Here is a 26926-nt window from a genome sequence, read left to right on the forward strand (position 1 = left end):
GGGCACGCGCTTGCCCGCACACCGCGTCCGCACGGCCCAGTGGGACTAGAGCACGAGCCGCATATGTGACCGTATGTTTCCCAGTAGTTCATGATGAAAGGGAAGGAATTGACTTCAAAGGCGGATCTTTGACTCAGTGCTCCTAACGTATTGTGCTTATAGCACATGGTCTCCACGAGAATTACTGAGTGTGGTTGGCTTTTAACTTTTCTTTGCCACACCATGTGTGTTTGACACCCCTCGTACGTTTCTGTGGACACAGGTGTGTTTCCCCTGAAACATTAGGGACACAGTGGCCAGCGGCCCCGTCTGTAGGGGACAGCCTGCATGGGGGCGGGTACAGACCCCATCAACGTTGAGTTGGGGGCTGCGCCCTGGGTGGACCTGGATCCACTCCGAGGAAGCCTTGTGGACGTGTGCCTCTGAGACGGGGTGCGGCGGTCTGTTCACTTGTCCCAGCCCTGGAGATGGGTTGCCTTCCCTGTGCCTTGCCCTGGCCGCCGTGCCTGGTGGGCTCTGGAGTGTCGGGTCTTGGAGGAGAGGGCATGTAGGTCTCCGTGGGGTTTCCCAGTAAAGTCCTGCACCCATGTTCTCACCAGGGATAAACTCAAGGATGGGAAGTCTTCATTTATTTCTCCCACATTTGTGCGGGGAGGTGGTGGAGCTGGTGGGGTGCGTGTCGCGGCGCTGGGTGCTGCTCCCTCCCTCTCCCTTGGGTCTGCGTGGGTGCGTGGAGACCCAGGGGCTGCCTCGAGGTGGGGGGCGCACACAGGGCTGTCCCTCGTCTGCTTAAATGTATAGACACGAAATGGTGTGAGGCCATTTTCTTTGAGGCCTCAAATAGCATATCCGTTATATGAACGTTTTTGAGGCTGTTACTGTAGAATTTTGTCAGAGACCGTATGGATACAAGCCAAGCTGTTAGATTTGGATGCTCTTATTTATTTCTCGATGCTAATGTCTCGTTACTTTTTAAGAAGCACACGTGCTTTCAGTAAACGCTTTTCTGGAGGAAGGTGCCCCTTGCTGCTGGCAGTTGTGTTGTGGTCTCTGTCTCTTCCCACCTTCCTTCCACTTTCACTCCCAGCTTTATTTTAGCTCTAAAGACTGGTTTTTTTCTTAGTCACCTTTCACTAACTTCAGGTAATTTGTGTTTTATTATCTTGTTTTGCTGAAATTAAAGTTGCTAGGGATTTTTGTAATAAATACGCCTGAAGTTGAGAGTGACCTGTGTGTTGTGTGGCCTGTCGCTGTAGAGCCAGGTGGCGGTCTGGGTCTAGAGGCCAGCGCGGACGTGGGTTGGCCCCGGCCCCTGTCTGCACAGGTCGGGGAAGTGGGTGGGGTCGTCCTCTTGGGCCTTCTTCTGACCCGGCTTCTGGTCTTCACTGGAGGGCTTGGTTTGGGCGTGCACCAGGAGAGGCGCTAGCCCTCCCTCAGTGTGCTGTGTCCCCGTGCGCCTGGCCGGCCAGCCGTGGACCTAGAAGCTTTCCTCTAGGAGCGTCTGGATGCCCAGGGGTGAAAGCTCGTGTCCCTGTGGCTGCAGCCGGTCGTGGGTGTGGCGTGAGCGTTGGAGGGGCATTTGGGGCTCCCGCGGGCGGGGCCCGTGCCGGTCAGGTGGTTTCGGGGGCACCACGGGGGGCACCGCCATGGTTGATGACTGACGAAGTATCCTTTGGCTTCAGTGGACAGGTTGCTGAACCCGGCCAACAGGGCCCACATGGTCCTGGAGGAGCAGCTGAGAGAGCTGCTGGACAAACTGGACCTCACGTGTGCCATGAAGTCCAGCGGGTCTCGGAGCAAGCGGGCCAAGCTCCTGAAAAAGGAGATTGCTGTCCTTCGAAACAAACTGAGCCAGCAGCACAGCCAGCCCCCGCCCGCGGAATCAGGTATTGGAAGCTTTGAAGAGGAAGGTGCTCAGCTGGGGCAGGAGACGGGGGAGGAAGGTAAGCACATGCTCAATGTCTGTCCTCACTGACCCCCGGGAGCCCCCACCGGGCTTCTGTTTCCTGGTACGGTTGGCGCCGCTTAAACAGGCACAAGGTTTAAGATGCAGAATAAGGCTTTTTTTCCTTAAACTAGTTAATGAAACACTATTTAAAAAGGGTAGCACAGACCTTGTACATTGTCTAGAGTGAAGAGTAGAGGTGGCTTCTGTGACAAGAGGGATGGTTCTGTTGGTCACACCTGCTGTTGAAAGGGCCGTGATGCCACTGTTGCTGGAACACTCCTCTGATAGGGTGGAAGGTGACGCACATGCTATCACCAGGGAGCAGGGGTCAGACCTGGAGCTGCTTCGTGGGCCTCCCGACACGTCACAGCACAGGATGGGAGCTGCCGATCTTCCCTGGGACATGTGTCTGGGAGGAGAGCTGGTCATCAGCCGTGTCTCTGTGTGTAGGACGTAAACGAGGAGAAACCCACCCGCCCAGTGGGAACCCCAGGGAAGTGCCGTGCTGGTGCTGGCCTCAGGTGGCTGCAGGTGGCGGGCTTTGTGCTCAGGACAGGGACTGTCAGGGGAGAACGGCAGCCCCATTGTTGGAGCATGTGGAACCTCGTAGAAGATGCTGCCCCCTCTTCCGATCTCTTACTTTTAGCAGAGAGTCTACACATTTTAGTTTTACAGGAGAGAAGAAGGTATAGTCGGGCTCCCCAGGGCCACGCCGCGGGCACTTTGGCTTGCAGTCTGGACTGTACTGGGGGCACCTGCAGCAGCGGGCGGCCCTGCGGTGTCCTGGTGTGGACACTCCACGGGCCCTGTACACCCGAGCGGTCCTCCTGATTCACTGTTCCTGCCGACCCTGTTGCATGAGGCGGCTGGTGGGGATGAGCTGCAGCCCTCGAGCCTCTGTTTCTCCTGGGAGGTGACCTCTTGTGCAGGCAGCTTGCCCTCATTCTCTGCCTGCCTGGTTTCAGTTCACTGTGCCTTTGTCTAGGCCCCCTGGTGTGGGATGCAGACTCCAGAAGCTCCCTCTTGGGGGATAGGAGCTACAGTGTGTCCATGGAGCAGAGGGGAGGCTGCCTTCTGCAGCCAGGAGCCAGGAGACAACTTCAGGCAGGTTTCACGCCCATCGTGGAGCCCGGCCTGGTGCTCCATCTCAGGACCCTGCAGTCATGACCTGAGCCCAACGAGAGTCGGACGCTTGTCTGACTGAGCCACATGGGCGCCCCGGGGCAGTTCTGTCCCGAAGAGCAGCTCTCCTGTAGGCCTGGATGCTGGTGGCCCCGGCCGTTATCCCTGGAGTGGGGTGCCCACCTTCGTCCCATCCAGGTCGCTCCTGCGGCCTGAGCTGTTGCTCTGGCTGAGCTAATCTGTCTTCGTAGGAAAACACTGTTACTTGCCCTGAAAAGAGAGTGGTCAAAGCTTGTGAACCGGTCATTCCGGGTCATGAGGGGCGTGATGGGGCGTGTCTGGAGGCCGCATCTTCCCCATCGACCCAGCCGTCTTGCTGCACAGCTCAGATCCCCCCAGCAGGCGGGCACCCCCCGCCCCCCAGCCCACATGTGCTGCCCTGTGGCGCTGGGGTCTTCTTGAAGGAAGAGTGCAGGGACATGTGACAAAGACGGGCTGGAGTCCTCGTGGAGAGAACAGCGCCCTGGCGGCCAGTGGGCAGTGCAGGCGGGGAGAAGGCAGGCTTCGGGGAGGCCGCAGACAGCAGCGGGACCTCCACGTGGGGTGGGGTGTTCTCCTGCAAGGCTGGAGGGGACAGCCAGGAGCAGACGCTCTGGGAGCTGGCGTAGAAAGGGGATCTCATGATCCTGGTCACGGGACGAGCACTGAGAGTACTCTGAAAGATGAGGGCGTGGGGCTGCGAGGTGATCCTGTCACCTGGGCACCCGTCTGCGTTGTCACCTTGGGGGTTCTGATGGGGTTGGGCCTGCTGAGGTGCCCTCCTCTGGGGGGTCCTGCGCTCCTCCTCAGCTCTGTGTCAGCGCTGCAGGTGTTCTAGCGCGGGCGCTTCGGTCTCCGCCTCTTCCCAGAGCGTGGTCCCGGGTGCCTGATGGGCGCAGGGTAGCGAAGACAGGTGGCTTTGGGAGGACTGCGAGCCCAGGGCTTTCATGTCCTCTCTGGGACTCCAGCTGTGCTTTGGGCCCTGTCCTCGTGTTTCAAGATTGTGCCTTTCTCTTCCCGAAGGCTCCCTCAGGCTCTCTCAGGCTCCCTCAGGCCTATTGTGATTTGTATCCGAGTCCGCACAGGAGCGGGTTTGCGGCTTGCGGGGTCCTGCTTCCCCCGCATGGCACGTGGGAGCGTGCGAGGACCGGTCATGTTTATAAGAGGGCTCTTGGGGAGCACGTGCGTCTGTCGCTCTCTCTCTTGAGGATGAGGTGAGGAAGCCTGAGGCCGGGTGGTGGTGAGACAGCCTGTGGTCAGGGTCACGGGAGGCCAGGGCCCCACGCCGGAGCCTCCGAGCTCCCGCGCTCTGGGGTGTATGGGTCTCGTCGGATAGCTGGCGAGCGGCCTCTCTGCAGCCACAAGTGCATCTTTAGAATTTCCAGAGCAGCTAGTGTGAAACAGGCTCCTGGTGGGAACTGCTTTGCTCTTATGAAGGAAGAAGTGGAATTTGGGACGTTGGTATTTACGTGAACAGGGCTTATTCCAGAAGGGAGTCGAGCATGGCTCGCGTGCGGCTCGATGCCGTCATTGTTAGTGGCAGCGAGTGTTTGTGTTTGTGCGTTAGCTTGTGGTGTGGGGTCGGCCCAGGGTGCGGCCGGGCGCAGAGGTGCAGCCGTGGGGCTCGCCAGGCCCAGGGTTGGCAGCCCACGTGGTGCCCGGCTGGCGGCGGTGCTTCGTGCCCCGCGCACCTCCCCAGTACTCCCGTGAGCTGTCTGGGCCGAACGCAGAGGTGCAGGGTAGGCGCAGGGAGAGGAGGCCCCTGCAGGCACATCTTTGCCTTTGTGTCTGGTGAGGCGCAGGCGGGTGCGTGGGGACGGAGGGCTCCCTTGCGCCCTGCTGGCCCTCGTGGCCACCCCCGTGTTGGTGACGCCCACCTGGCCAGGGCAGAGGTGGGGGCAGGACCGCTGGTGCGGGGTCAGGGTGGGAGCCTGGCGTGAGGCCCAGGAGAGAGGCCAGAGGTGAGCCGGGGCGCTCGCTGGGGGAGGGCCCGCGGTGATTCCTCCGTGCTGGCCGCAGGTGCTGCCTGGGAGGACACGGGGCCCGAGCATGCAGAGCCCTGCCTGGCGTTGGCCACTGTGTCCGCAGCTCGGATGCCCGGGGACCCGCTGGGGGGGTGCACAGAGGGGCTCGGGTCCTGCTGTGACCTGCTGAGTCCGAGCAGGGCCCCTCGGGCAGGTTCCTCAGGACGTGGTTCTGAGACGGGAGGGGGCACAGCAGCTGTAGCTTTCCGCTTTCAGAACAACCGGAGTTACGGTACTGCCTGCTTTTGGGGCAATTTGCAGCTTTAATGAGAAGTGTGCGTAGAGAGGACGGGTACCCTCTCGGATCACGTAAACCGCTCGTCCTGGCTTGATCTCCCGCGTGTCGCAGCCCAAGCAGAGGCCTGTCCGGGGGCTGCGCCGCTGCCCGCTTGGTGCCTGGGGGCCGGCCTCCTCCCCGGCCCTGGGGTAAAGCCCTGCTCGTGGCTCTTCAGACTTCTTGTTTTGATATGAATGGTTTTAAGAAGCTTTTTAAATTACGAGGCAAAGGTAGTTTTCCAAAGACTGTTTTTATTTTTAAAGTCAGATTTAGGAAAAAGAACGTACTTTATGGGCGTTCAGAGCGTGGCGTGGAGGGTAGCCGGTCTGGGGCCTGGAAGGGAGGTTTTCCTGGTCCCGTGAGGGTCGCGCCTCAGGCGGGCACAGCCTGGTCAGAGGAGTGATTTACGTGCTCGTGTCCCCTGCTTGCTGACCACGTGGCCCAGGTCAGGAGCGCGTGGGGTGCCCGTTAACCTCCTGGTTATGTGAGACGTGTCTCTTACTCAAGGTAAGTGAAGTGTCGACTGTAGAGATGCTCCTAAAGTCGAATGATGTGCTAGTTTTGGCGTATGTGGAGGGAATCCTCAACAGCCGTTGGCAGGGTAACGTGATACACGTGCACACCTGGAGCCCGGGCACCAGGCCACCCCGTCTTCGGTGTTAGGGCAGCGCACACAGTGTAGCCTGACGGCCCGCTGCGGCCTCTCACTGCTTGCAGACAGTATGTGTGATGCTTTGTTTCCTTAATTGAATTAGTGTTTTGGTGGACTTCACATTTATAGTAAGTTTTATAATAGATTTTATAATTATCAGTTTTCAAAAATCACTTTATTTATAATTTTTTCAGGAGATAAATCTCCCCCTAAACTTGAACCATCAGATGCATTACCTCTTCCTTCAAACTCGGAGACTAATTCAGAACCACCAACCCTCAAACCAGTAGAACTCAACCCAGAGCAGAGTAAACTATTCAAAAGAGTCACATTTGATAATGAATCACATAGCACTTGCACTCAGAGCGCACTGGTAATCGGACACCCTCCAGAGCCCACCCTCGCCAGTAGTGGCGATGCGCCGGCGGCGGCGGCCTCCGCGGTGGCGGAGCCAGCAAGCGATGTAAACAGACGCACTTCTGTTCTCTTCTGCAAATCGAAAAGTGTAAGCCCCCCAAAGTCTGCCAAGAACACTGAAACCCAGCCAACTTCTCCTCAGCTAGGGACCAAAACCTTTTTGTCTGTAGTCCTTCCGAGGTTGGAGACTCTTCTGCAGCCAAGAAAAAGGTCGCGGAGCACCTGCGGCGACTCTGAGGTGGAGGAGGGGTCCCCGGGAAAGCGCCTGGACACAGGTAAATGCCACGGAACGCCGCGTTCTCTCTTCCAGGGGTGTTGGTGGAGCCGCCGGGCAGTGCCCCCCGCCGCTGCAGTGCACGGTGGACCGTCCAGGGGCCGCGGTGGCCTGCCTGTGGAGGTGGCGCCATCGCGGGGGGACGGGGGCCCGGTGGGGTTGTGTCGCGCCCGCCGTGTGTCCCAGGACATACACAGGGGTCTGTCTGGGGCCGCGGCACCACTTTGGGCTGTAATCAGAGGGCGTTGTGACGTCCCCTCGCCGTCCTGTGGGGCTGTGGCCGTGTGTAGTGGGGTGACTTCCTGAGTGGCTGAGCGCACCGCCGGGCTTTTGTCCTTGTGCCCGGTTCATTTGCTGGAGGCTCCCGTTCACGTGTCGTGGCGCTCGCCCCCCGCGGCTTGCGGGAGGCGGCCTGTTGGCCTCCGGGTGACAGCCGAGGAGGCAAGTGCCCGCTAGGTGGCACCATGGTTCGGCCCCCTGGTTGTGCCTGTGGTGGTGCCCCCAACGCCGCCCCTGGGCAGTGTGACCGAAGGGGTGTGTCCCTTGTGCTGGCAGCCGGCGGAGGCCCGGGGCGGTGTCTGTGCTGGCGTCTGTGCCGAGGGCCGTGCGAGTTGGCGCACGGGGCACCTGTGCTCCAGCCGGGGAACCCATCTGCTGCCCCACCCTGTGTGCCCTGCGCCGCGGCCCACCTTCGTCCCTCTGGCTGCCTGGATGACTTCTGACGAGTCGTATTTTCATGTGGGAAGCTCTCAATACGTCGTGTTGATCTCGTAGCAGCTCTGTTTGCGGATGTGTGGGTGGGTTAGAGCCTTTTCTCGTCTCTGAGTTGCGGGAAGCTGCACGCGCGTTTCGTAGGCCGTCGATGGAGCTCGTGGCAGTGCTTGCGGGTCTCCCGAGGCTACCCTCACGGCTGTCTCTGCGGGCTCAGGACAGTCTGTGCGCGTGTCGTGGGCGTGCGCCGAGTCCGGTCCCCGCGTGGGGAGGTGAGCCGGAGCGCGTCGTGCCGTTGGCCCCGGGCCGTGGGCGCTTGGATGCCCTCAGGGCTCTGCAGGCCCTGGCCGCATCAGAGGGTGCTCCGCGGGCCCTGGTGGCCGTCTGTCTAGGCGGGGCTCCCACCGCCAGGGAGGCTGCCCCCAGCCCGGTGATGGTGCTTTCAGGGGCCTGTTGCGCACCATGGCCCTCGTGGGGAGGAGCGTGCCCCGCGTCCCGCGTGTGCAGGCAGGCCGTGCAGGTGTCCGGCGCTGGCGCGAGGGCTGCAGGAGCTTCTGAGAGCAGCCGGGGCGGCACTGACGGGGTGTTTGCTTTCTTGTTCCAGAGTGGCAGTAGATACGGTGGATGCGTGACGAGCCCCGACGCCGCCCGGGGCGGCCCGGGAGTCCTGGTAGCGCCGGGACCTGCTCAGCACCCGGGCAGGGGGCCCGGCGCCCCCTCTGGCTCCACCTCAGCCTGGCTCCCGGCGCTCTCCGCACGCCCTGGATCGCTCGCCTGAGGGCGGGCTCGCCTCTGAGGACTCGAACTATTCTCAGCCTTCGCTTTTCCCAAAGATTCATCCGCGTGCTCCGCCTTGTAGGGGTTTTCCTGGGTCACACTGCCCGCTGCAAGGCTCCCACGTACCCATTCACGTGGAGACGCTCGGTCCCGGGCCTCCCTGCTCTGAGCTGCGGGTCGCGGCAGGCCGGGGTCAGGGCCCCGAGCCGCTCTGTCCTCTCGCTTCGTCCTCCGCGACGCTCGCTGTTCCCGGCACGAGCAGCTCCTGGCCTCTGCTCTTGCGACGCCTGCTGACACAGAGACACAGAGATAGAGAAAGACAGAGATAGAAACGCAGAGAGAGACAGAGAGATACAGAGAGAGACAGATGTAGACTGAAAGATAAACAGAGACTGTGAGAGACAGACAAGGTAACAAAGAGAGACCCAAGAGATAGGCAGAGACACAGAGTGAGAGACAGAGATAGACACAGAGACTGAGAGATGGAGAGAGAGAGAAACAGACACAAAGAGACCCAGAGACAGAGTGAGAGACCGAGAAAGACGGACTGAGAGGGGGCCGTGTCCATCCTTAGGCTCAGGTTGGAGGCCAGTCTGGCCCCCCAGTCAGACTAAATGGCTTTTTCGCTGTTTTCCAGGTTCTCAGTGTAACTACTAACATGCTGGGTGGTTCGGTCTTTGGATCCTAACTCTTTTCTCTTGCTCGACTTGGACTGGAGCTCTGCTAAACGCTGGCTTTGGAACGCAGAAAGATCACTGCATCCCTGGGGTTCACGTAATTCTTGTGGAGGACGCTGCAAACGTCGTTCAGTCATCTTCCAAACACACCCCCCCCAGCCCGTGGAGGATCGGCGCAGGTGCTGGACGGCTGCCCGCTGCCCCTCCCCGAGCTGGCTGCCGCTGGCAGGGACGCCTCCTCCGCCCGCCCTGACCCCGTGGGTAGGTGTGAACGATGCCGAGGGCGGCCTTAGAGCCTGCGGTGCCTCCAGCGACGTGGACGGAGATTCCGATCCTGCCTTCAGCAGGCACAGAACTGGCCTGAAGGGACCAGCGGTTGTGGGTCGGGCGCGGGCGCAGCTGGAAGATGCGCGAATGCCTCTGCCTCCCCTCGCTTGTTGCCTCTTTCTTTCCTGGGTTTCTGGCTGGTGTCCTTTCTCCCCTTCTCCTTCCCTTACTTCCTGCCGTGCCCAGAGGGCAGCTCTGTCTCTGGTCACCATGTGGAATGTTGGCACGAGCAGGAATCAAACCCGGGGGCCTGGAGGCGGCTCCTCCGTGGCAGCCTTTCCCGTCACCGCCGCTTCGAGGAGCCGGCCTAGGCAACAGCAGCAGGGTCCTGGGATCCTGCTTACTGTGTTTTTATGGAAAGGTTGAAAAATCACCCCCAAAATGCAATTTTATTGCCAACAGGACAAATAAAAACATGTAAACAAAAAGAACGGGTGGCCCTAGCACTTGAGGCTGAGTGCAGTCACTGTGCCCAGCAGCCTCTGAAGCTGGTCCCACGTCACGCGGCCGATGGTCAGCCTGGGGAGCTGGCTGGCAGCCTGGGCGGGGGCAGGCAGAGCACTGGCGTCCACCCGTGTGTCCTGTGGGGGGTGGGGAGCAGGCCCACCATGCTTGCTCAGCTGCTTGCAGGTGCCAGGCCGAAGCTGCACCCCGGGGGAGCGCCGGGCATCCCGCTGGCTGGTGGGTGTGAGCTGTTCACAGCGGAGCTAGCGGCTCAGGAAGCTTCTGGGGGGCTTTGCCTCGGCCACTGTTGAACGGCCCTCCCGGGAGGCCCCTTGAACACCCTCCCCACCAGGCCCAGGTTTGCCCAGGGTGTCACGCCTGTGGAGGCAGAGATGGGGGCCAGAGTCCTGGGTGCCTCCCGCTGGAGGGTGCCTGCCTTTTCCACATGGCCATCTTGTGTTTTGTGTGTTGTGGCAAGCAGACCTAACTTCCAGCGTTGACAAAACGTCTTCTCCCTGAAGTAGTTGCCGAGGGCTCTTGCGTGCATGGTTTTTGCTAGGAGTTCAGGTGCCTGATGGACGCGTGCCGTTCGCGAGGGGCTCGCAGGGCCTCTCTCTGTGCAGACCCCAAACCTGGTGTCCCAGCAGGTCCTTGCAGGTGTCCCGGGCTGGGCGGGTGGGCTCCGTGGGCCGCAGCAGCCGGCGGGCGTGCCGGGGAGGGCGCGGAGGGGCCGTGGGTGTGCAGGCTGGAGCCCTGGGCCCGGCGGTTTCCTGCTGGTGGGCTGGTCTGTCGTGCGTGTGAGTCCACGGGCGTTGGGTGACATTTCCTGGGTAATAGATGGGCGCGGGTCTTCTAAGTCCCCAGGGAGGTCGACGGAGACGAGCTCGCTCCTTTCTCAGCACCCCACATTTTCGTCCTTCCTCCTAGCATCACTTGGAGAGCAGGGCTTCGGTGGGCGGCCTGGCTGTGTGTTTTGGGGCCGCGGGGGCTGCGTTTACTTCCTCCCTGGATGTGTGTGCATAGGCGGCGGGGCTGTGTGCCCTCTTCCCGGGACAGTCCGGGACGGGCGCCATATGCTCTGTGCTTGCTTCTCCGAGCATCATAGCCTGGCTGCCGGGCAAGGCGCAGCGCCTGGAGGTCGAGGTGGGCAGGTGCCCACGTGAGGCCATCCAGGGGCACAGCCCGGCTCCACGCAGGCCCCGCACCGAGCGGCTTTGTGGCGGCACGACCTTGTGGCTTGGACTGTTGCCACAGGGCCAGTTGGATGATGTCCTAGGGCTTCCCCTGAGGGCGCAGGCGGTGGCCTGGTGGCCTCACTGCTGGGTCCTGGACGCGCGCCTGCGGGACTGTGGCCCCCTTCTCAGACCTGGGTCCTCTGTCCTTCTGTCCTTTGGGCTGGGTGGGGCCAGCTGTCTCTGAGTTGGGGTCTCTGCTGCCTTCGGTGCCTCCTGGGACCTGGTGGCTTTGGGGTCCCTGGGTGCTGCTGCCGTCCTGACTTGCTGGCCGGTGGTCTCAACCCCTCGGCTGCGGGACGCGATGGAGCCACAGACGTCCGGATGCCGTCACCACAGCTGTGGCTGTGACGCGGGGGTTCCGTCCACAGTGAAAACACCCAGTTTCTCTTTAGAGCCAGTGGTGCCGAGTCCCTCAGAAACAGAGCCCGACGTCTCATGAACAGAGTTGAGAACGTGTGGTCTCACTCTGTGGGCTGGGCGGCACAGCCACCCGCCCTGTGTGCATTCATGTCGTAGCCACCAGCGTCCTCCCCGTGCTCGCGTAATGTGGCTCTGCCGCTGAGAAAACACGTGTTAAAGCAGGTGAGGGAGCCCTGTAGTCTGGGCCGCTCCTCCAGACACACTTGTAAAGAACCCGGTTGAGTATTTTTTTAAGCGCAGGATTGAGATTTTTTCTGGGAAGAAAAATGGGCCTGACCCTGCGGGCGTCGCACCAAGAGGGGGCAGCGTGGCCCGTCCTGTCGTGGCGTCAGGGATGTCGGGCTTCGGGAGACGAGTCTGGCTCTGAGAGTTGCCGTGATTGTAGATGAATTGTGTTTTGTTCTTGAAAATCTGAGAGCTGCCACCCCCGGTGGCTTCTGGCTGCCCCGGCCGTGTGCGCCGTGCCCGTGGTTCGGGGCCGGGGCCTGGGCTGCAGAGCCTGTGTTCTGGTTTCAAGCATCTCGAGTGTTTCTGAGGTGCGTGCGTTTCCTGCGACCTCAGCCCCATGGAGGCTCCCACGTGCGGCCCCGTTCCTGGCGAGGGGTCTCCTGATGGCTTGGCCCCAGGGCGGGGGCTTCGGGTGCGCAGACCCTTTGATCTGGGAGGGAGGAGCTGGGTGCCCCCGGCTTTGCCTTGGGGAGCTGGTGCAGTTGCTATTCCAAGGGAGGCACCTTGCTGAGCCCCGTGCTGGGGAGGAGCTGCTGGTGCTGGTGCCCTCGTGTCCCTCGGGAAGCGCTGCCGTATGTCCTGCGTCGTGGGTGCTGCGGGGGTGAGGGCGCGGGCATGGCCTCGGATGGGGACGGCTCTGCTGCAGCATGGGACTGAGGGGTCCGTGTGCCTGTGTCGCAGGTCTCACCAATGGCTTTGGGGGCGCACGGAGTGAGCAGGAGCTGGGTGGCACCCCTGGAAGGAGAGCTGCACCCCGACGACGCTGCGCCTCGGAGTCTAGCATCTCGTCCAGCAGCAGCCCGCTCTGCGACTCGAGGTGGGCACGCCCCGCGAGCTGGCCTGTCCCCGCCGCCCCCACCGGGGATGATCTGTCCTGCTCTTCAGGGGCCCTGTCCTGTGCTCTGTGACGTTTACCTGAAAATGGGAAGTAGAATCATTCGTAAAACATGAACAGGTTTTGGATATGTGGTTACAGTTACTGTTTTTTCCCGCCAAAGTTCTGTCCTGATTTGGGGGTGACCGGTGCAGCCCCGCCATCTGCCCTGTGGAGACCCCTTTGTAACAGGCCCCTGCACATCCTGGTTTTTGGTCACCGGGCGGAGCCGAGGGCCCGGAGTGCTTTCTGACCGAGTTATGCTTTCCGTCCTGCAGCTTCAGTGCACCCAAGTGTGGCCGGGGCAAGCCCGCCCTGGTGCGCAGGCACACGCTGGAGGACCGCAGCGAGCTGATCTCCTGCATTGAGAACGGGAACTATGCCAAAGCGGCCAGGATCGCAGCGGGTGAGTTGGGGCCCCATCCTCCTCCGCAGGGCAGTGCGCCGGGACCCCGGTGCGGCCGGCCTCCATCCCTAAGGTGTCGGGTGGCTCCCCACACACAGGGACACATCGTCCTGCATGTGTCGTCTGTTGTGTGGATGGTCCCTTCCCAAGGTTCCCTGGCCATCGGACTCCGCGGAGGCTGCCCCTCGTGGCTTCCTCTGTGATTTGCAGCCTCGCGTGGGCTCCCCGGGTTCCGGCCTCTAGAGGACCGTGAGGGACCCTCTGGGACTCCTGCAGGGGTGGCCTCAGGCCGCACGGTGCCCCACTCTCCTAACTTTTCGTGCTTCCTTCCCTGTGCAGAGGTCGGTCAGAACAGCATGTGGATTTCCACCGATGCCGCGGCCTCCGTGCTCGAGCCTCTGAAAGTCGTGTGGGCCAAGTGCAGTGGCTATCCCTCCTACCCGGCCCTGGTGAGCCTCAGGGCGGCGGGTGTGGGGCCCTGGGGGTTCCCCGTGGGGATCAGGGCACAGAGCCGTGTGACCCTGGGGCCTGGGGCCAGGTGTCCCGTGAGCACCTGCTGAGGGACATGCACGCAGGTGTCAGGATGTTGGGAAAGCTCCTTCGAAAGCCCCCTCAGGTGGGGGCCGGAGGACAGTGCTCCAGGGTGTAGCGGGGGGTGGGGGGGGCTCTCACACGTGACCCGCACGTGTTCTCCCTTGACAGATCATTGACCCCAAGATGCCGCGTGTGCCTGGCCACCACAACGGGGTCACCATCCCGGCCCCGCCGCTGGACGTGCTGAAGATAGGCGAGCACATGCAGACCAAGGCTGATGAGAAGCTGTTCCTGGTTCTGTTCTTCGACAACAAGAGAAGCTGGTGAGTGCGGGTTCCTGGGCTGCACAGGGACAGGGATGCCCTGAAGGCATGTGGGGCTCCGCGTGCACAGAGATGCATGTGAGCGGCCTGGCCGTCGGGGCTGCGTTCCTGTGTCCTGCTGGACTTTTGCGGGTGGCCCAGGCCCGAGGGCACCGGGCTGACCGCCCAGTGCCCAGCACCTGGCCCGATCTCGCTCTGCCAGCTCTCCAGGCCTTGCTGCTTCCTTCCTTACCTGTTGTGGGTCCAGGTGGGGCACTCGGGCATCAGCTCCCAGACCCCTGAGCTCTGCCCGGAGGCTCTCCCTGCCTCAGAGCCCACGATGTGGGCTGTCCCCGAGCCCTCCGGAGGTGCGTGTTGGTGTTTGCACGCGCGAGGAGCTGTGCCCTTGGCCCTTCTCTGCCCGGAGAGCTCCTGTACCGACCAGGGGCTCCGTGGTGCGGAGGCGCTGTGCAGGGCCGGGCTAGGAGGTGCGGGCACCGCCAGCGTTGGCAGGTGCTGCTGGACTGGTTGTGCGGCCGTGAGCGCCTCCTCACCCCGTGGAGGCTCAGGCCCCCGTGTGCCGTCCGAGGGCTGGTTGGCCTGCTCACCGCGTGACAGTGCATGCTGTGTCCCATGTGCACGTGCACATGCATGGGCGTGTAAGCCCGTGTCTGTGCTCACTGGGCTGTCCGAGCGCTGCTGCTGCTGGAAAGCGGCGGCCCCAGGTCAGGGTCGTGGAGGGGAGGTGGCGGTGGCTTGTATGTCCCCCCGTCCCTGAGGCCCCACGTCGGGCCTCCCTGGAGCACCTCGTGTCCGCCGCCTGTCCACCCCTGGGAGCTGCCGGGCTGCCGCGTGAAGCGCCTCCAGGGAGCATTGCTCACGGTTCCTGTCTTTTCACTTTTCCAAAGGCAATGGCTCCCCAAGTCCAAAATGGTGCCTCTCGGCATGGACGAGACCATAGACAAACTGAAGATGATGGAGGGGCGGAACTCCAGCATCAGGAAAGCTGTGAGAGTCGCCTTCGACCGCGCCATGAGCCACCTGAGCCGCGTGCACGGGGAGCCCAGCAGCGACCTCAGTGATATCGACTGACCTGCCCGCCCCCCCGTGGCCTTGTCCGTAGTGGGGATAAGCTGTACATGCGTGTATATCGTTCCAGACTTAACTTATTCTGATTTCCGGGCCTGGTTCTTTCCTTCTTCCTCCCCCGGGAGGGCAGGTTTTATTTCCACGTTCTCTGTGAAACCATCCCCGTCTGGGCGCTCTGTGAATGGTGCGGGCGTGTCCCCGGCTCTATCTGTGTCCGTCACAGGCCGTGCCGGAAGGTCTGCCCGCGTCACTTTCTTTGATCTGTAGCTTTTTTTTAAAGACTTTTGAATGTTTAATAATTTTGTAAATCATACTCTTTACACGGAGTACCACTATTTAATAAGACGGGATGTAAATTTACAATGACAAATGTGTATTTTAAGAAAGAAAATGACATTATTTTGATGGTACTTTGTGGAAAGAGGTGGAGAATAAATTTATGCTGTGTACATCACTTGCAAATCACCAAAAAACACTCCGCCGCCCCCCGTGAGGGCCGGGGCAGGCGCCTCCTCCGGGTGTCGCCGTCCTCCCCGTCTGCCTCCAGCCTCCGCCCGCCTGCCCTAGCCTTCCACGGGTGTGCCTCCCAGCGGATTATTTATTGTAGAAAGTGTATTCATTTGCTTTATAATGAAAAATAAATTTGCAGAAGTATATTGATATGCATTTTTATACGGGCACATAAAGATCCAACTTGCTTTGGGAGCAGGATGTGTTGCTTGTTGTGTAAATGACTCTGGCAGTGTGTTCTTTGATTTTGTAACTTGTAATCTTTTGTTTACAATGGGGGCTTTCTGTAACTTGTTTTAATTTAGAACACTTTGGTAGCAATAGAAACTTTGGATACATTTTTGTATGGTACATGTGATGTATATAGAATTAGTACTTTATTTTTATTTTTAAGAGGTAAAGCATTATGTTAGGGGAAAAGGTAGGGTGGGTTTCCAAAAATGCGGTTTTTATATTAAAAAATAAAGTCAAGATTTGGACGGTGTGGCCACTTCATTCCTCCCTCACTCGGGTGCTGGGCGGGCTCACGGCAGCCTGTCCCGCCGGCTCATCCAGGCACGGGACATGCCTTCATCTTAAAGTTGTCATGGGATGGCATTATTTATTATTTTACCTAATCATATTTTTATTTTAAGCTGGTAGTTTTAAAATTTTTAAATGTTTTTTTTTCCCCCTTCAGTCTCCATTGTTTGTAACATCTCCATAGAAACTTGAAAATAAAACGTCTTCCTTTGATAGCTTGTCCTGTGTCTGACGGACGCTTTGTATGTGCCGTGGCCCCCCAGGCCCACCAGCCCTCGGGCCGGGACGTCGCGGGCGAGGATGCGGTGGCGAGGATGCGGTGGCGGAGGAGCCAGGAGCCACGACAGGCGGGTCCCCTGGGGGGTGCGGGGCCACGGGGAGGCTGCTCATGCTCACGCTGCGGGGACAGGGCAGGGCGGCTGGTTCCTGCCCAAGCAGCCGTGCCCCTGCCCCTGGGCCTGACGGGCGATGAGGAGGCGCTGGCCCCTGGTGGGTTGCCTCCCGGAAGGGCCCGTGCTTGCCTGGGCTGTGGGCGTGGGCACTGACTGTCCGCACCCCGGGAGCACGCTGGGCCCTGCGCCTGGGAGGTGGATCAGCCTCGCCTGCCCCCTCCCCAACGGCCCAGGACACCCCGCATCTCCAGGGCCCTGCACCCCCCAAGGGTCCCGGTCGCCTGTGGCTTGGCCTTTATCCTTTCTTGAGATGTTCCACGACGTATGAAGCCGTGTCCAGGAGTCGCCCCTCCGTCCTCCTGGAGTCCAAGGCTTGCCTGTTCCTACCTCAGGCCTCACTCCGAGAGGTGAGGGGGGCCGCGGGGTGGGGGCTTCCCCAGGGCTGGAGGGCACTTGCATCCACAAGGAAGGGGCTTTGCCAGTTCAATGGATTTCCTGGGCCCAAGTGCAGACTGCTTAAGGCAGGGTGCCTGCGTGGGCCCGTGGGCTCTGGGTCACTGTGGAGTGTCCAGGCGGCAGCCCCGGGCCTCCCTGCTCCGCCCGCCCCACGCCCGTGCCCCTTGTCCCGGAGGCAGTCCCCATGCGGGCAGGGCTGCTGACAGGCCCGCAAGCCTCCGGGAGCTTTGGTGCACAGGGGGTCGCAGGGAGGGGACAGCTGGGGGCATCGAGGGCCCAGCACAGGCTGGCTGGAGGCTGGCAGCCTGGGGCAGGTGCGGGTCCCCCCGCCTTGCGTGCCCGCCGCCCGCTCTCTTCCCCCTGCAGTAAATCCGGTGTCGGGTTCTGTGGTCTTCGGGTTGCCCAGTGGACACTGGAGGGCACTGGGGGCACCGGGGGACACGGGGCACCGGGGGACACGGGGGACACCGGGGGGCACCGGGGGACACTGGGGGGCACCGGGGGGCACACGGGGCACTGGGGGACATGGACACTGGGGGACACGGCACCAGGAGACATGGGGGACACCGAGGAGCAGTGGGGGGCACCGGGGGACATGGGGGACACTGGGAGACACCGGGGGGCACCAGGGGACATGGACACTGGGGGGCACTGGGGGACACGGGGTCACCAGGGGACACAGGGGGATGCTGGGGGACACGGGGACGGGGGGACACCGGGGGACACTGGGGGCACCAGGGGAGACTGGGGGATACTGGGCACCCAGGGGTCAGGCAGCATGTCCTCGCCAGGCGGCGAGGCTCTGCTCCAAGTGTGAGGGAGCCAACCACAGCCTGGCTCCTCTGCGGGGTGTCCAAGGTGGCGTAGACAGAGCCCCCCGGCCTCCGCCCTCCTGGACCCTGGCCAGGCCCCCCCAGCTCAGTGGGCGGAGCTCAGGGTCTCCCCACGGCTGACCGGATCCCTGTGCCCCCTCCAGGTCGTGCCTCCTCCAGGGCCTCCCACCCCTGATTCATGTGCTCTGGGGTCTCCACTTGGGGGGGGCAGGGAAGCGCTTGTGGCCAAGACGCCCACAGAGCCGCCCCTAGCCCCAGGCCCCCTCGCAGGTCCCCCGTGGCCGCCCGGAGGCCAGGAGCCCCGACCGACCATGCGACCAATGTGAAGTGTCAACTGGGGGAAGCGGCCTCCAAAGGAGGAGGAGAGGTCTTTCCTGCTGTGTTTCCTGCTGCGCTGACTGGAATGTGGACGTGGTGGATGGAGCTGCAACAGCTGTTCGGGGTCAGGATAGGGGAGCCTGGTCCCCGGTGGGCACACAGCTTTCCCGGGGATTTGTCCTCTGTTCGTGACAGAAACGTACATTTATGCCCCTTTAAGGCCACACTTATTTCTCTTTACAGCAGGTAAATTTCACATGGGTCCAAGTGAAATAATTAAAATTCCAGAACAACATCACTGGATGACTGTAACCACGGAGTGGGAGTGATCCCCTAAGTATGACTGTACTTCCGGAAAGTGTGAAAGAAAATAGTAACGTATTTAACAACGTGACGTTAAGAAGCCTGCGCACGTGTGGTCCCCTGGACCTGCTAGTGCCCACGGCAGTCGGAGTGTTTGCCACTCGAACTGCGGCAAAGGGGCTTTTCCTTAACAGATAGGGGTCTACAGTCCCTCCGGCGGCGTCGTGGCTACGGTTTATTCATGACTCCCGGGGAGGCGCGGGCCTAGGGAGAGCCCAGGATCCGCCTCGAGGGGCTGCTCCAACCGGAGGCCGCCACCTGAGCCCGCAAAGAGTCTCGCTCAGCGACCGCAGCGCCAGGCGCCCCTGCACGTCATCCTCAGGGAGACAACGGGACAGGAAGCGCCGGCGACTGGGGCTCACTGCTCAGGATGGGGAGCAGAACAGCTGTGAGGACCCCCCCACCCCGCCCCGGGGCCTCGGGGCTCCGAGGTCGAGGCTGCTGCAGCTCAGCCCCACCGCACCCCCAGCACCATCCCACCCCAGAGCCCAGGACCCACCTTCCACAGTGTCCGCGGCCTGCGTGGGGCCACCCCTCCTGCCATTGGCCTTGGCCTTCTGCAGCTGTGGTTGTGGGAGGCTGAGCGGCCAGGGCCGAGGGGCCTATCTGGTGCCCTGATGGGGGCCGCCCCCGCTGTCCCCTGCCGCTCGGGCCTCCGCTGTTGTGCACCAGCCCACAGCTGCGGATGCGCTGGCTGCAGCCGCGGGCCCACGGCCCCGGGGAACCTGCGCGTTTGTTTTCGTTCATAGGTGCTCGACTCCTCTGATGCCCCGAGTGAACCGGCCTCCCACCAGGCCCTCCTCGGGCCTCCCATGGCGTGAATACCAAAGGGCCCAGAGCCCCGGGCTGTGGCTGCTGGATCTGGCCCCCCCCGCCCCCCCGGCCCAGGTGGGGATCCACGGCTGCCTCCCCACACTCTGCTCCTGGCGCAGGAGCCCCGCATGGCTGGGTGCGGGCTGGGCCCTTCTGTGCCTCGAGGCTGGCTTGGGCACAAGGCTGCTCACCGGATGGGGGCCCGGCGTCTGGGGGTCCTGGGGGTCGGGGGTGGCCCAGCGCGGGTGGCAGGTGCCCAGTGACGGCGACTTAGCCCCTCACTGCCTGAGCCCGGCCCCGGGGCTGCCCGCCTCCAACCCAAGTTCTGAGGGGCTGGGGCCGGGCTGGGGGCTGGTGGAAGGGGGAGAAAACACTTTGCTGATCTTATTTTGTTTCATTATGAAAGATCTTATTTATTTATTCAGGAGAGACCCAGAGAGAGGCAGAGATGCAGGCAGAGGGAGAAGCAGGCTCCCTGCGGGGATGCAGAACTTGATGCAGAACTCGATGCAGAACTCGATCCCGGACCCCGGGGTCACAGCCTGAGCCAGAGGCAGGCGCTCAACCGCTGAGCCCCCAGGTGCCCCTTTTGCTGATTTTTTAAATTTATTTTTTATTTTTTGCTGATTTTATAAAAAATCCGAGCCGCAGAAAGCTCCGCCGGCAGGGTTCGCGGGGATGGCCCCCCAGCCCAGGGATGGTGGTGCCCCGGCAGGTGGAAGACCAGGCTGGTGGGCCCCCGCCTCGGCTGCGGGCCCCGTGGGAGGTTGGGCGGTCGCTCCGGTCCCCCCGCCAGGTTGCCACATTAACCGAAAAGGTGTGACATCCTCTTTTGATGAGAGGAGGCGAATTTATCTGGAACCCACCGGCAGTGGGGCCGGAGCTAGTTCGGAGACGCGGGAGGAGGATACGGCCGAAGGCGTCCGAAGGCCACGGCTGTCCTCCCCGGACAACGTGCATCGTACTTCATTCGTGTCACCACCTTTGAGCTGTGTTGGCGCCATTGGCCACCAGAGTCTGTCACCCCCACACGACCCACTTCTCGATTTCACTGTCATTATCTTTTAATTAAATCATGTTGTCGATGGCGTTTGCCACCAGGCTTACACTGCCCCTCTGAGGACGCGGCCCTGGGAACTGCCCGCTGGGGCTGGGGAGCTGAGCACCGCAGCCTGCAGGGCCCCCCGTCACCCCTGCACACCTGCCTGTCGTTCCACTGTCAGGGATGGCGGACCCACCCCCCTCCCACTTCCTTCCCGCAAGGTCTCAGACGCCAGCCCGGCTGCTCCTGGGGCTCCATGCATCGAGCCGCTGGTGGCTTTGGCTGGGTCACCCTCGACGCCACTGAAATTTCTCAAGGCCACGGCCTCTGAACCCTGGGCTTAGGCACCAGCCGCCCGAGCAGTTGTGCGGGGGTCCTTTGCTGTCAGACTAACTGCTCAGGCGACGCACACTTATTACCTCCAGGTTCCCGTGGGCAGGGTCCACGAGAGCTGGGTCCCTGGCACAGGTCTTGCGTGGCCACGGTCTGGTCAGGAGCTTGGCTGGGGAGGCCGGGCTCCATGCTCGCTCAAGTCCTGGCAGAGTTCAGGTCCTTTCTGCTGCAGGACCATGGCTTTGGCTTCTCACACGCTGTTGGCCAGAGACTGCCCCTTGGTCCCAGCACATGGCCGCTTCCTTCCGCCAAGGAGAGGGCAGCCCAGGAAGGTGGGATCACAGCCAGCGCAACTTGAGCACAGGCGCAGAGCCACGTACACTGTCCCGGCTACCGTAGTTTCTTGGTTGGAAGCAAGTTGCAGGCCTCACCCACGCTCCAGGGGAGGAGGCCACACAAAGGTGTTGTACCTGCCTGCTGAGACCCTTCAGGCGAGTCTTACCACCCGGGGGTCTGAGTCCCCGGGCACAGCTCCATGTGCCTCCTGGAGATGCAGAGGCTGAGACACCCTGTGCCGGGTTTGCCAAACTGGCCTGAACCACACTTCCCCTCTGGCCTGCCCCTTCTGCCCTGCCTGCCACACTTTCGGATCTTTGCTCTTCATGTTGCCTCTCCCTACCATGCCGTCCCCTCATTGGCTGCCTGACCTGCTAGCAAACGTAGACATGTATGTGCCTAACAACCGGGGGTCAGAATATAGAAGGCAAAACCTGACCAAGCTGCAAGGAGTGATGGGCCTGTCCTCTGTCGTAGTTGGGGGCAGCCATGCCCTCTGCCAGAAGTGGACGGAACCCGCAGGCAGGAAGTTGCAAATACAGAACTGAACTCAACAACACCATCAACCCACTGGATGTAAGTGACATCCGTAGACCACTTCATCCAACAGTAGCAGAACGCACGTTCTTCTCAAGCTCACATGCACGTTTGCCAAGATGGACCACACTCAGGGCTGTGACAATACCTGAACAAAAGCCTACAGATCACACAAAGCTTGCTCTAGACCACAAGAATTAAACTTAGAAATCAACACCAAAAAAAAAAAAAAAAAAAAAAAAAAAAAGAAATCAATCCAACATATTGCGCTTAATGCGCTTAAGAACCTCCTGATGCGGGATCCCTGGGTGGCGCAGCGGTTTGGCGCCTGCCTTTGGCCCGGGGCGCGATCCTGGAGACCCGGGATCGAATCCCACGTCGGGCTCCCGGTGCATGGAGCCTGCTTCTCCCTCTGCCTGTGTCTCTGCCTCTCTCTCTCTCTCACTGTGTGCCTATCATAAATAAATAAAAATTAAAAAAAAAAAAAAAAAGAACCTCCTGATGCTAGGAATTCAACTAGAAATCAGTAGGAGAGGGCAGCCCTGGTGGCTCAGTGGTTTAGTGCCGCCTTCAGCCCAGGGTGTGATCCTGGAGACCCTGGATCGAGTCCCACATCCAGCTCCCTGCATGGAGCCTGCTTCTCCCTCTGCCTGTGTCTCTGCTTCTCTCTCTCCTCTCTGTGTATTCTCATGAATAAATAAATAAAATCTTTTAAAAAAATCAGTAGGAGAAAGATAGCTGGAAAGTCCTCAAATATTTGGGGAGTAAATAACACATGGGTCAAAGAAAAGTCTCAAGAGAAATTTAAAGATATTTTGAACTAAATGAGAAAGGAAATACAAATGATCAGGATTGGTGGGTTATAGCAAAAAGTAGCAGTTAGAGGGAAATTTGTAGAAGACTGCACATTTTAGAAAAGAAAGGTCTAAAATCGATAATTAGGCTTTCATCTTAGGAAACTAGAAAAAGAAGAGCAAATTAAACCCAAAGTAAGCAGAAGAAAACAATGAAAAACAGAGCAGAGGGGTTCCTGGGTGGCTCAGTTGGTGGACTGTGTAACCCGTGACCTCGGGGCCATGAGTTTGAGTGCCACACTGGGCATAGAGATTACTTAAAAATAAAACCTTTAAAGAAAAAACAAAACAAAACAAAACCAGAGCAGTTAATGAAATTGGAAATGGAAAACCAGTAGAGAAGACCCATGAAACTAAAAGTTGGTTCTTGGAAAAGATGAATAGAATTGACAAACCTTTAGTCAGGCCAACGAAAAAAAAGAGAGAGAGAGAATACAGAAATTACTAATATTGGACAGGTGGTTCATCACTACAGATCCTCTAGACATTAACAGGGTGATAAAGGCATGTTATGAAGAACTCCATGCCACAAATTTGACAACTTTGATGACATAGATCAATTCCTTGAAAGACAAGCTACCACAGGGCACACAGGAGACATAGACAATCTGACTAGGCCTACACATATTAAAGAAATCAAATCAATAATCTATAACCTTCCGAAACAGAGAGCACCAGACCCAGATGACTTCACTGATAGATCTAGCAGACATTTAAGGAAGAAATTGTACCAATTTTCTACAATTTGTTCCAGAAAAATAAGAGCAGAGTGAACACCTTGTAGCTTATTCTATGAGGCAGGACGCCTGGGTGACTCAGAGTGTGACCCTGGGGTCCTGGGATCGAGTGCCACATCGGGCTCCCTGCATGGAGCCTGCTTCTCCCTCTGCCTGTGCCTCTGCCTCTCTCTCTGTGTCTCTCATGAATAAATAAACAAAATCTTAAAAAAAAAACCCACTTACTCTATGAGGCCATGTTACCCTTCTACCCGGACAAAGGTGTTACAAGAAAAGAAAACTCTTACCTTATCCACATAGATGCAAAAATCCTCAACAAAATATTATCAAATCAAACCCAAATCTGTACACAAAAATTGTACAGGGACCACGAACAAGTGGGATTTATGGCAGGCATGCAAGGCTGGGTCAAGATTTAATAACGAACACATCAACAGGCTACAGACGAGATCACATGCTCATACCTAGAGATGCAGAAAAAGTAGCCGACAGAGTCCAGCACCCACTCGTGATAACAGCTTTCCACAAAATAGGAAGAGGGGGGATGCTCCTCCACTTGGACACCCACAGAAAACCCACAGGCCTTGTAGTACTCGATGGCGGGAAAGTAGATGCTTTCCTAGTCGTGTCTGAAGACTCCGTGCAGAAGCGCCTCCTCCAGGAAGGCTGCTGGGCCTCCCCTCTCTCCCGCTGGTGAGTGAGGGGCCTCCCCCCCTGGCGTCCACGGCTCCTGGTGTGATTGTGACTTGTCGTCTGTGTGTCTGCTGCTGTTCTGGGCTGTAAGCTCTTTAGGGGGCGGGCTCCCCATCTCTGAGTTTGGCAGGGGGCTGTGTACAGCAAATATGTGCTGAGGGAGGGAGCGAAACAACACAAGGGGAACGGGGTGGGTTCCGCAAGGGTGGAGGCCATTGCTCAGGGGGTCCCTGGATGGAGGGGCCAAGCCTGGGTGAGGGGCAAAGTCTAGATGTTCACTGACTGGTGTCAGGCGGGCCTTGGGAGGGGTGCTGCCGAGGTGTGTGTGGGGGCCACACCGCAGGGAGCTGGTAATCGACCCAGGAATGGGTTCTCAGAGGCGTGTGAGCAGTTACTGGGAGTGTTGAGGGCTCACCTGCCGGAGGAGAGGAGGCTGCGTGCTCGGCAGAGTCATGACGAACTTGGGCGGCCCCTCGTAATGGTGAGTGTGCCGTGCCTCCCTCCGTCCCCTCACACGTCCATCCACCCTTCCTCCCGCCATTCATTGCTCCACCACCCACCCACCAGCCATCCATCATCCACCACCCATCAGCCAGCCAGCCAGTCAGCCATCATCCACCCCCATCCCCCGTGTATTCGTACGCCCCTTCACCCCTACTTCCCTCCTCCTTTCATCCCTCCATACACACGTCCATTGATTTGACATCCTAGGATGACTTCTGGGGGCCCGTGCATCTCAGAGTGCTTGGAATCCAGATGGGAGATCATTCTCTCACACACAATACCGGCACAAGAACGCATTTATTTAGCCCTCCCTCCCCCCTTCCTCCCTCCCCCGCCACTCTCCTTCCCTCCATCCATCTTTCCTTTTTTCCTTCCTTTGTTTCTCAAACATCCCTCAAATGCCTGTGAGGGATTGAGATCTGGGATGCACAGGACACACAGGTTTAGCTTTCAAGGGGTTCATGTCCGAGGAATTTATGTAATTAAAAAAATTTAAAAAAAATAATGTATTCATGAGAGACAGAAAGAGAGAGAGACAGAGACAGAGACAGAGACACACGCAGAGGGAGAAGCAGGCTCCATGCAGGAAGCTCGACACAGGACTCGATCCCAGGACCCCAGGATCACGCCCTGGGCTGCAGGTGGCACTAAACCGCTGAGCCACCCGGGCTGCCCACATTCAAGGAATTTACATCATATTCAGAGAGCATGAGCCATGGATGGGAAGCTGCGCCAGGTAAGTATCACGGGAGGACAGAGCTTCTGGTGTGTTGGTCATGGCAGGGGCTTTATGGTGAAAAGGAAACGACGAAAGAAACAGCAAGGGAAAAATGTAGCTCTCTGAGTAAGTGGGAAGAGTGGGCTCTCCCCTTGGTGAACTGTGGCTTCCTGAGTCTGCGTCTCCCGGGATCCGGAGCACAGATCAGGGTGAGAAGATCAGTGACCAACCAACGGGGTTTGAGTGGCTGCACGCCTGCCCTGAAGACAGGTGTATGGAGGCACGCGACACAGCAACATCCACCGGGACGTTTAAGTGCACCCCTCAACAGATGGACAGACGTCTTCACCTTTTTTCCAGTTTATCCCTCGCCCAGCCTCAGCTCCAGGCCACCCTGAGCTCAGGCCCATTCTGCACTTTTGCTTTTTCTGGATCATCCCATAAAAGGACTCCTACAACATGTTGCCTTCTGATTCCGGTTTCTTTCGTTGGACGTGATGCATTCAGAACTCATCCATCCCGCTCAACACACCGGAAATTCATCCTCTTATCGCCAAGTAGGATTCTATTCTATGGATATGCGGAAACGATCTGATCCACTCATTCGCTTCGGCTTGTTTCCAGTACTTGCGTTTGCACGTTCTGATCATTTCTCTTGGGCCAACACCCAGGAGTGGAGTTGGTGGATGACACGGTGAGGGTATGTTTAACCTCATGAGAAACTTCCAGTCTGTCTTCCAAAGTGGCGGCTTCGTTTTATGTTTCCCCGGCGATGGGATAGACTCCCAGCAGCTTCACGTCCTTGCTAACACCTGATATCTTCTATATATATTTTTTAAAGAAATAATGGCAAAACATTTCCCAGATTTGATGAAAACTGTAAAACCACACGTCTAAACATTTCAGTAAATTCAAAGCACACGAAGAAAATGGAATCGGGCGCATGGCCTGAAAGGATCGCTAAAGAGAACATCTCGCAGGCGGACCGAGGAGCCCAGAGAAAGACGACAGCGGACTTGTCTCCAGAAGCGATGGAAGCCCGGGCACGGTGGAGCAACATTGCTAAAATACTGCAGGACATACTGACGACCTAGAGCTCTGGCCAGTCAGACACTTCTCAGAATTGCAGGCAAAGCACCATGGACATCCAAGACCTGAAGAGGTCATCGCCAGGACACACACAGTGACCATGAGGTTGTCCGCTCATTTTCCTGCTGCCGTGGCTCCAACTCCGGGCTTGGTGTCCCGCTCTGGGGGCCGCTGGCCCATGGCTGCCTCCTGAGGCATGGGGGCCGACACAGAGCCTGGCTAATCAGAAATAGATCCTCGAGGGGGAGTCAGGGCAGTCAGGGCAGGCCCTGAGTGTCCACCCCCCAACGGCACCCAACACTGAACGGTCCTGCAGTGCCGAGCGTGTTGGTCTTACAGGTGGGGCCGCCAGACTTGTTGGCTGTGGCCTCTCGGTTCTGTCCAGTTCTGATGCTGTCCCCACCTGCTTGTCCTGCTGAGTACGCTCCTGTCTGAACCTGGAACCCAGACAGCCGGCTGGTTGTAACCCGGTTCCAGATTCCGAGCAGCCCCGGGGTGTGCCGCACACTCAGCTCCGCGCCTGCGCCTCCGGCTCCGGGGACAGTGTGCAGGGCAAGCTGGCTGCCAAGGCTGGGGACGCGCTGAGCACCCCCACCCCGGCAGCCGCCCTTTGAAGCTCAGAGGCTGTGGCTTCATCTGTGGGTTTGGGCTTGATTCCTCTTGTTCTCAGAGGGAAACCCACCCACCCCGGTGAGTTTGGGAGGAAGCTGAGGGGTGTCAGAGTCCTGTCGGCTCCTCCAGGGGCTTCCTACCAATTCAGCCACAGGGGCTTCAGCCTGTGGCAGCACGCGTGGGGTGTGGACGGCCTGTCCCAGCACGGCTCGTCGTGCAGCAGCTTTTTGGACGATTTCCGTCTGGAGTCCTGGTCACCCACGTGATCTCGACGGCAGCCTTCAGGAGCAAATGCTACCTGTCAGGCTAAACGCCAGAATGAGCAACACTCATGTTTTAGAAAGTCTGGCAAGACCTCGGCCCTGGGCTCTTTCCAGATATTCGCTGAATTTGCATATCTCGGTCTCCAAGGAGGTGGTGAAATTTGCTGCTCTTCGCTTCTCACCTGTCAGCCCTGACCCCTCAGCAGGTGCGGACTTAGCAGGTG

General features: G+C 59.4%; 1 protein-coding gene and 1 long non-coding RNA gene across 8 annotated transcripts in view; both read left to right on the plus strand.

Moving 5' to 3' along the window:
* BRD1 (bromodomain containing 1) overlaps positions 1–16024 on the plus strand; it is a 36294-nt gene extending 20270 nt beyond the window's left edge. For 3 of the 7 annotated variants that reach the window (XM_072843490.1, XM_072843491.1, XM_072843492.1), the window contains exons 7-13: positions 1683–1943; positions 6257–6754; positions 12254–12389; positions 12725–12852; positions 13192–13301; positions 13555–13709; positions 14597–16024. In XM_072843490.1, the coding sequence (XP_072699591.1) occupies positions 1683–1943; positions 6257–6754; positions 12254–12389; positions 12725–12852; positions 13192–13301; positions 13555–13709; positions 14597–14780 (1472 nt within the window). In that variant the 3' untranslated portion in view covers positions 14781–16024. Of the gene's footprint in view, positions 1–1682; positions 1944–6256; positions 6755–8068; positions 9041–12253; positions 12390–12724; positions 12853–13191; positions 13302–13554; positions 13710–14596 lie in introns of those variants that run through there. The other 4 variants (XR_012039051.1, XM_072843493.1, XM_072843494.1 and 1 more) reach the window with 4 other exon arrangements.
* Positions 16025–16389: 365 nt separating this feature from the next.
* Positions 16390–19051, plus strand: LOC140642173 (uncharacterized). The gene is made up of 3 exons (XR_012038702.1): positions 16390–16608; positions 17761–18559; positions 18921–19051. It is a non-coding gene; the product is annotated as an uncharacterized lncRNA (long non-coding RNA).
* Positions 19052–26926: the final 7875 nt, after the last annotated feature.

Source organism: Canis lupus, chromosome 11 (assembly GCF_048164855.1).
Source record: "Canis lupus baileyi chromosome 11, mCanLup2.hap1, whole genome shotgun sequence".
NCBI classification, from domain to species: domain Eukaryota; kingdom Metazoa; phylum Chordata; class Mammalia; order Carnivora; family Canidae; genus Canis; species Canis lupus.